Source organism: Somniosus microcephalus, chromosome 5, assembly GCF_052327205.1.
Source record: "Somniosus microcephalus isolate GS21.2 chromosome 5, FLI_Smic_1.0, whole genome shotgun sequence".
Taxonomy (NCBI): domain Eukaryota; kingdom Metazoa; phylum Chordata; class Chondrichthyes; order Squaliformes; family Somniosidae; genus Somniosus; species Somniosus microcephalus.
In genome coordinates, this window is record NC_140991.1 from 80,962,000 (window position 1) to 80,971,528 (window position 9,529).

Below are 9,529 nucleotides of genomic sequence, written 5' to 3' on the forward strand. Positions count from 1 at the left end.
TGTAAACTGAATATTTTATTAGTACTGCACAACCTATTGCACAACCTATTGCACATTCAGGCCAAGATTAAGTGTGTGTGTATGTTTTGTACATCAAAAAAGTAATTAATTATAGAATTTGAAGTGCTCTGGGGTATACTGAGATGAGATAAGGTGCTATATAAATGCAAGTATTTCCTTCACTCCTTCCTTTTTAAAAATAAAAATAAAATAATAGCCCAGAATTTGCGATCGGAGGCGTACCTCCGGAGGTATGTCTCTGACCCGCTAAAAATATATAAACTAGCCTTCAGGCTCCCTGACTACGAAGACTTCGGGTCTTGGGCCTGCAGCTGTACGCCTGCGTAAAGGCCTACGGATCCCAGGGTCGCAGCCGGTTCAGAAGTGTCTCTGGACGACCTGGCCCACTGATCCCAATCAGAAAGGAGGATTCCATTGCTGTCATTTCCGGACGGAATCCCCTAATAAGCAATGTTATCCGCAAATATTTTAAGAACTTGCACAATTCTAATAAAAATAAATGTTCCCATTTTCAAATTAAATTAAACACCCCTTCAGTACATCAAATATTATTTGAAAAATAATTTTAAAGATTTTGATCCAGGCCAAGTGCATAAAGTAATTTTAAGTGTTTGTGCATCATTTTTTATTTTAAAAGTTTTTAATTTAAAATTTATATTAACCCTTACGCTGGTGAAAGCGGGCCTTACGCTTGCTGTTACCAGCTGTAAGGGTTTTGTTGGCATTTGCTGGGCAGTAACTCTCTGCCTTTTGGTTTGGTAGATCTGTCAAGGCAAACTTTGACATTGCAAGTTCTGGGTTTTCATGCATGCGCAGCGCATGCGCAAACTCGGAACTTGCCGGACCTTTTAGAAGGGGCCCTGTCGAAGCCACTGCAAAATCTGGGCCATTAAATTGTTAGCAGGTGACCTGCGTATTCTACCGTGTACTCTTGAGCAGATTAGCAGGCTGAGCCCAAGAGCAATTTTGGAAGACTGTTTGCTATTTATTCTCTCCCATTTGGAAGGGATGCCAGGCCTGAGCATAACTCCACCTTCTGATGATGCTGAGGTTGGAAACGTGTCATGGAGAAAGCCTATAAATCCAAATTTAACTACTTGTTGGTGTAGAGCATTGGTGTGCTCCTGTGCAACACCAATGGGTCCCAATTTTGGTCTCTTTGGCGCCCCATTTTTCATCAGTGATGGGACACGAGCTTATTTTTGTCATTTTGATCTTGCTAAACGACTTCCTGCCCATTGCCATTTCCGAGCGAGCCTTCATTCAGACAGCTAGCCTCCTGCCAGAAATGGGCAGCAGCCTCATTTTGAAATGCAAATTGGGATTCTATGATGATGGGACTTTGCTGTTTTTCTACTGTTAAGTGCTGGACCCACTAGCTACACAGTGGGAGAAACAGCCAGAACCAGTGTCCCTTAAAGGGATTGCTGGAATTGGCTCTGGGAACAATAATTTAAAAAATTGGCCCTTTTTTGGGTGGCATGAGGTAGCAGGATGAGCATAATTGCTCTTCCCTGTGCCTGGCAGCTATTCCTTCTTTCCTTTTCCCACCCTTTTAATTTGTTGCAGGCCCATGCTCTATGGATGGCCCACTTAGATTTCCTGCCTCCTCATTTCCCCCCACCAATGATGAGCTAACTATCAGCACTTGTAATTTACAGCCAATTACCAGTTGAATGTGGCTTGACCATCAAAATGGTTCGGGCCTCTCGCTGACTATGGCAGGTGTTACGATTGCTCTGCCCACTGCGTGCCAGATGTACATGAAAATTGACCCCATGGAGGCCATTTCAAGGTTGCATATTGCATTCCTAAATAAAGAAATCTTGGCTGGTTTAGTATCCTGCTAGGCCTAGCAGTGGTATTGGACTCTCATTCTGACAGTTGAATCCTGAACTTTGATGCTCCTTGAACTTTTTTTTTGCCAGCTCTTGACCAGAACACTGGTAGGTGAGTGTTTCTTATTGAGGGGAGAAAAGTAGAACAGTTAACAGAAAAGTGAGTACATACAGCAGGCATGAAACCGTCTACTGTACAAACAATCTCAACCCATGCAGGATAGTACTTGGATTATATGTGCTGGCTGTTGTCCATAATTATAACCTAAGGAAGATAAGCTAAGCATAACTTCAACAGGATGTTTAGAGGAATTGGGATTTCTGTTCTGAACTAGAAAATCGGCATCTGGAAAGAGAAAGGATGAACTAATGTTTCAAGTAAAAAATCCTTGTAAACAATCAAGCGTTGACCTGCTGAGTAAAAGAGTTAGAAAAAGAGTGGCGAAACATTCAACATAGCTACTTCAGGTGATCACTTCTTCAGGTGATCACTTTTCCAATGATGAAGAGTTGGGGAAAACATCAAGACTATTCCAACCTCCGTAGTGCTACTGAAACCATATTTATAACCAATGAATCTTTTCAGTATTTGTATGAAGGTTGGAATAGTCCTTGTTCTGAATGTGGCCACTGTAGTGTTTTCATACTTGTCGGGTGTGTTTAAGAGGAAACATGTTAAATTTGCTTAGTGACATTTTGATAAAAGCCTGATCCAAGTAACTGCTGCATACTTTTGAGCCAATATAACAAACTCAAATTCTAAAAGGAATACTATCCACATTAAACCCTTTCAATGAGCAGATTCTCAATTTGATAAGCAGTAGAGGAATATGGAGACTGCCAAGTTTCAAATACAATGCACAATATTCTGCCCTGGTAGACATCATCATTTCAGCCTGTTCTTGCCCCACGGAACTTATCTCTTCCTATCTCGACTTTTTTTCTCCCCTTGTCCAGTCTCTTCCCACCTACATCCGCGACTCTTCCGACGCCCTCCGCCACTTTAACAGTTTCCAGTTTCCTGGCCCCAACCGCCTCTTTTTCACTGGACGTACAATCCCTCTAGAGCTCCATCCCCCACCAGGATGGCCTGAGGACACTCTGCTTCTCCTTGAACAGAGGCCCAACCAGTCTCCATCCACCCTCCTTCGCTTGGCTGAACTTGTTCTCACATTGAACAGTTTCTCCTTTGACTCCACTCATTTCCTCCAAATCAAAGGTGTTGCTATGAGAACCTGCATGGGTCCTAGCTATGCCTGCCTTTTCATGGGATATGTGGAACATTCTTTGTTCCAGTCCTACTCAGGTCCCCTCCCTCACCTCTTTTTCCGGTACATTGATGACTGTATCGGTGCCGTTTCCTGCTCTCGCCCTGAACTAGATAATTTCATTCACTTTGCTTCCAATTTCCACCCTTCCCTCACCTTCACATGATCCATCTCTGACTCTTCCCTTCCTCGACATCTCCATCTCTGGGGATAGGTTATTGACAAACATTCACTACAAGCCCACTGACTCCCACAGCTACCTGGACTACACTTCTTCCCACCCCGCTTCCAGTAAGGACTCTATTCCATTCTCCCAGTTTCTCCGTCTCCGCCGCATCTGCTCTGGCAATGCCACCTTCCATACCAGTGCTTCCGACATGTCTTCCTTTTTCCTCAACAGAGGATTCCCCTCTACAGTGGTTGACACGGCCCTTGACCGTGTCCGTTCTATCTCCCACACTTCTGCCCTCACCCCTGCCCCTCCTTCCCGGAACCACGACAGAGTTCCCCTTGTCCTCACCTTTCACTCCACCAGCCTCCACATTCAACGGATCATTTTCCACCACCTCCAGTGTGATCCCACCACCAAATGCATCTTCCCCTCACCTCCCCTTTCAGCATTCCGTAGGGACCGCTGCCTCCGCGACACCCTAGTCCACTCCTCTATCACCCCCAGCACCCCTTCCCCTTCGCCCGGCACCTTCCCGTGCAAGCGCAGGAGATGCAACACATGCCCTTTTACCTCCCCCCTTCCCACTGTCCAGGGCCCCAAACACCCCTTCCAGGTGAAACAGCGATTTACTTGTACTACTTGCAATTTAGTATACTGTTTTCGCTGCTCACGATGTGGTCTCCTCTACATTGGGGAGACCAAACGCAGATTGGGTGACCGCTTTGCAGAACACCTCTGTTCAGTCCGTAAGGGGGACCCCGAGCTTCCGGTCGCCTGTCACTTTAATTCACTGCTCCATTCCCACTCAGACCTCACCGTCCTCGGCCTCTTGCATTGTTCCACGGAAGCTCAGCGTAAGCTCGAGGAACAGCACCTCCTTTTTCGATTAGGCACTTTACAGCCCTCTGGACTCAACATAGAGTTCAACAATCACACTTTTTGTTTGTGCCTTTTTGTTCTTCTCTCCCACATGGCAGCTGTCTTTCATTCTGCCAGCGCAATTTACACTTCATCTAGAGCCATTCTTTGTTTCTTAACCTGTCCCATTACCATCTCCTTTTGCCTTGAATATCTCCTTAATGTCTCTAATTCTCCTGCCTTCTATCCTATCACAGACCTTCCCTTTTGTTCTTTCATCCCCTCCCCCATTTCCCAGCCCCTAAACTTGCTTTAAAATCTGTTCCATTTCCTGCTTTTTTTCCAGTTCTGACGAAAGGTCATCGACCTGAAACATTAACTCTGTTTCTCTCTCCATGGATGCTGCCTGACCTGCCGAGTGTTTCTAGCATTTTCTGTTTTTATTGCACAATATTCACATTTCATTTGTTTTTGAACTGCTTTTATGTTTCCCCCCCCCCCCCCCCCCACCACCACCACCACCTCTGGACATGATGTATATTTTGTTATTTCAGATTTTAGCATTTGTCATTTTAATTTTAACTCCGACTGTTTACAAGTTTGGCTGAACTTAGTCTTGCAGCATTAATTCCTGGTTCTGTGGTTGAGAACTGGCACCAAGGTCACTGAATTTACATTGGGATTTGCCCTTTCAAACAAAATTTCAATTGATTAACTATACTACTTTTAAAGTAATTTATAATCAACATGCATGGAATAGGGAATTTAAATTTGAAGAAAAACTTTCAAGTTACATTTAATTATGGCATATTGATGTTTTAGTCTTAAATAATTAATTATTCCAATTGGATATTGGTATAACAGGTGAAACAAAACAAAGAAAATGCCTGGATTGAGGATGATGTCTGGAGAATGGAAATTTATGTTTCTCTAGGAATTTTGGGTCTTGCAATTCTTGCCATATTGGCTGTGACTTCAGTTCCTTCTGTCAACAATTCATTGAATTGGAGAGAATTCCAGTGTATACAGGTACCTTTTTAACAAATACAAAATGGCTTCTGTTGAAGCATCCGTGTGTAGCACTGCAGTCATGGGGTGAGGGGAAATGGGTGGGATTGTACATCATTCTGCTGAGTTTCCAATTACAAGTGTAGCTCCAGAGAGGTGGCGACCCAAGTATTCTCCTTTACAGAGTAGAGAAGATTGGTAGGACATTTTTATTTTAAGCCACTTGTGAATCTCTCCAAGCAGCAGACTTGGAGCAGAACTGATGGGTGCCCAGGATCAGGTACAATGCAGGACATGAGGGCAAACACAATGCTTGTCAATTGAATGTAGCTAGAGGTTTATCCTGGTAGTATGCAATCAAAAGCCATGTTGGTTAACATCACATGGACACTTTGATATAAAACATCCGTATTATAACAGCTAAAATTACTTGGTCATAAATTACCAGCAGATCCTATGATTGTGTGCACAAGTTTTTGGTTTCTAACTTGTTTGACCAACTTCATGGGTTTAATGATGCAAACTGGTGTAATAAATGAAAACTAATATAGAGTGGCTTGTTGAAACTTTTTTTTTCCTGCTATGATTCCCCTTGGAGCATTGTTATTTTGTATGTACAGTACCCTAGTGTGGTTTTGATACTCAAGTCAAAAGTGTTTTTCTTTAAGCAGTGCATTAATACTTTTATACCATGTTTGTGTTGCAGTCAAAGATGGGATATTGTGCATTATTCCTGTGTACTCTTCATGCGCTGGTGTATGCCTGGAGAAAGTGGGTGGAGCTCAAGTACTATGTCTGGTACACACCTCCGACATTTATAATTGCAGTTTTTCTGCCTATTATAGTTTTGCTATGCAAAATCATATTTTTGTTCCCATGTCTTGCAAAAAGATTGGGTAGAATTCGACGAGGATGGGAATGGAAGTCAAAATATAAAATGGATCCCAGTCTTAATACTGATGAAGACGAGGCTACTGCTGAAAGATTAACGTGTGCAGTGGAAGATCACTAATGACCCCATAGTGCAAATGAGTAAATCTTGCAATTCCATATTGTGATCCATGTACATGTACAACAAGTGTTTGCCTTTTGTGCACTTTGTGGGGTATTTATTTTTTATTTTGTCCTGTTTTTACTTTTTTAAATGTTTTTTATCGAGTTGTTTAAATATATAAAGCTTGATACTAATATTGTGATAGAACAGCACTAAAAAGAAAAGCTGCTTTATTTCCCGTACAACAGATGAGGTAACCCGGCATTTGTTTTAAAAATATTTAGTAGTCAGCATACAAGCTGGTCATTGAAATGTTGCAGATTTTAACAGCTGCCATCACCACCTATATATTCAAATAAGAATTACACTTTTTTACTCTTCAACAATAATGAAGCCTGACATCATATGGTGTTTGATTATGAAATAATGCAATTACTCTCCGTGGATAGACCAGAAAATAAATGACTTTATAGGAGATTTGTCATTGCACTTATTCTCCCATAACCAGAATTAGCCATTTAAGGGTATTAGTGCAGTTATGTTGAGAAATATTGATTGTTTTAAATGTTTAAAATTTTTATTAAGTCTTTTTTATTTAAAAAAAATGCATAATCTTGAACTTAATGCTGTATATTGCTGTTTTTTCTGACGTCAATCTATATGTGGGATTCCAATTACCTATTATTTTATACTTGTGCAATATTAAAGTTTTTCAAGGCAAAAATCTGCCAACTAGATGTTAAGTGGCTATTCAAGAAGACTTTTTGCCAAGTAATGGAATTGAGTTTTTTTCTTAATTTTGTAGCTGAAGTTGAACTTGGCTGGATGCATTACATTTTTCAGTAGTACTCCGCCTTAAATACTGTCTGCCAATATCTGTATCTTCAGTGGATCTTGATGTGGATTCCCAATTTAGTGGTAGTTGTTAATAAAATGTCACTTTAAACTCCGGGTGCTCCGGTTTCCTCCCACAGTCCAAAGATGTGCGGGCTAGGTTGATTGGCTATGATAAATTGACCCTTAGTGTTAGGGGGATTAAATACACGGGGATAGGGTGGGATATGTGTTGATGTAGGGATTACGGGGATCGGGTGGGATATGTGTCGGTGCAGGCTCGATGGGCCGAAATGGCCTCTATCTGCACTGTGGGGTTTCTGTGATTCTGTGAAACTACCAGTGGAAAAATATTAATTCATACATATATAATTCTGTTTTCTACTCTATGGAAAATATTTAGCATTTTGTTCAGTGTCTTGCATTTTTTTTGTTGTAATGTTGTTTAAATGTTTTGATAGGTTAAGGGTGCAATAAGCATTTGTAGGTGGTTAGTGTCTGAGCGATGCAAAACTGAATAATTATGTGTAATGCTAATTGCTGTGCCAATATCAAAAATGGTTCTATTAATGAGTTCCTCTAAGACACTGCAGTACTGTGAAAATAACTTGCATTTATATAGTGCCTTTTAATGTAGTAAAACTGCACTGCATTTTTTTTAAATGGTAGACACTGCAGCTATAAGGATGTAATATTTTGTAGATGATCACTTAACCTGTCTTTTGTTTTGAAGGAGCATTTTTCCTGATGCCTGTTGTATTGTGATATTTGTAATCAATATAGGGCAATTATAATACAAATTGGTTCAATAATAAAATATAAACCTTCTAGTTAAATGAATTATTTTTATAACTGGCCCTACATTTATTGACTGACGTAACTGTTAATATCATGGGAGGTGAACTCCTCCCCAAGTAAATCAATGCAGGGGTGGCAGATGAGATGTGAAAACAATTTTTTTAACATGCATTAAGACTGTAACACAAACAAGAGGTTTCAATAGCTTGTGTCACCCTTCTATTGACTCACTGCCTAAGACAATTCCTCTACATTAAAAGTTACTGTCTGATTGTATTTACTTGTGAAATGCATTAGCTTGCATACATGAAATGATTCTTTTTGTATAATGTACTCTATGCTTGCATGTTTTTACCATAAATGTACATTAGATGATGCACTACAATATGTTTAGTTACCCTTGTCTATTTTACATCGCTAAGTGTTTTATAGTATTGAATGGGAAAGTACAGGTACAGTAGCATAGTGGTTATGTTACTGGATTAAAAAGCCAGAAGCCTGGACTGATCATCCAGAAACACAAGTTCAAATCCCAGCATGGCAGTTTGTGAATTTAAATTCAGTTAATTAATTAAATCTGGAAGAGAATAAAAAGCTAGTATCAGTACTGCTGACCATGAAGCTCAGATTGTCATAAAAACCCATCTGGTTCACAAATGTCTTTTTTTTAGGGAAGGAAATCTGCCATCCTTACCTGGTCTGGCCTATATGTGACTCCAGACCCATAGCAATGTGGTTGACTCAAGTACCCTCTGAAATGGCCCAGCAAGCCATTCAATTGCATCAAGCCATGACACAAAAGTATAATGAGAATAGAAACATAGGAGCAGGATAGGCCATTCGGCCCCTCGAGCCCGCTCCGCCATTTAATGAGATCATGGCTGATCATCCAAATTCAGTACCCTCTCCCTGCTTTCTCCCCATATCCCTTGATCCCTTTAACCTCAAGAAATATATCCAACTCCTTCTTGAATATATTTAATGAATTGGCCTCAACTGCCCTGTGTGGCAGAGAATTCCACAGGTTCACCACTCACTGGCTGAAGAAATTCCTCCTCCTCTCAGTCCTAAATGGCTTACCCCTTATCCTTAGAAAAAAGCAACATTTGGAGATGCTGGGGATGTTGCAGAGCAAGGCCTGAGAGCGGAGGCAGCGGACCTGACAACAAAAACAAGGAGTGACATCACAGGGAAGTGATTGGTCAGTATTTCTCTCTTTATCTTGGGCATTGGTTTAAATTAAGAACCGGGATTAAAAACTTAAATGTTCAAAAAGAGGGAGCTGATTGAGTATCTGGTAAGTGTTTTTACTTGGCTTTCTTAGTTTTTAAGTTTATTCCAGCTAGGTTAGTAAATAGTCTGTTAATTAGAAGTATGGCAGGGCAGCTCACACCTGTGGAATGCACATCCTGTGCCATGTGGGAAGTCCTGGACACCTCCCGTGGTCTGGATGACCACATGTGCGGGAAGTGTCGCCAGCTACAGCAGCTCAAGCACCGGGTTACGGAGCTTGATCGGTGGCTGCAGTCACTGCTGTGCATCCGCGAGGCCGAGAGCTACGTGGATAGCATATTTTGGGAGGTGGTCACCCCGCAGTTTGAGTGTGCAGGCAGAGAGGGAACAGGTGACCGTCAGACAGAAGAGGACGACCAGGCAGGTGGTATAGGAGTCCCCTGAGCCCATCTTGCTCACCAACCAGTATTCGGTGCTGAGTACTGGTGAGGGCAATGGTTCCTCT

At 41.5% G+C, this 9,529-nt stretch overlaps 1 protein-coding gene across 2 annotated transcripts in view; it reads left to right on the forward strand.

Moving 5' to 3' along the window:
* LOC147117145 (STEAP1 protein-like) overlaps positions 1–7,833 on the forward strand; it is a 50,590-nt gene extending 42,757 nt beyond the window's left edge. The window contains exons 4-5 of one of the 2 annotated variants that reach the window (XM_085987879.1): positions 5,022–5,186; positions 5,872–7,833. In XM_085987879.1, the coding sequence (XP_085844005.1) occupies positions 5,022–5,186; positions 5,872–6,177 (471 nt within the window). In that variant the 3' untranslated portion in view covers positions 6,178–7,833. The remainder of the gene's footprint in view (positions 1–5,021; positions 5,187–5,871) is intronic. The other variant, XM_085987880.1, reaches the window with a different exon arrangement.
* Positions 7,834–9,529: the final 1,696 nt, after the last annotated feature.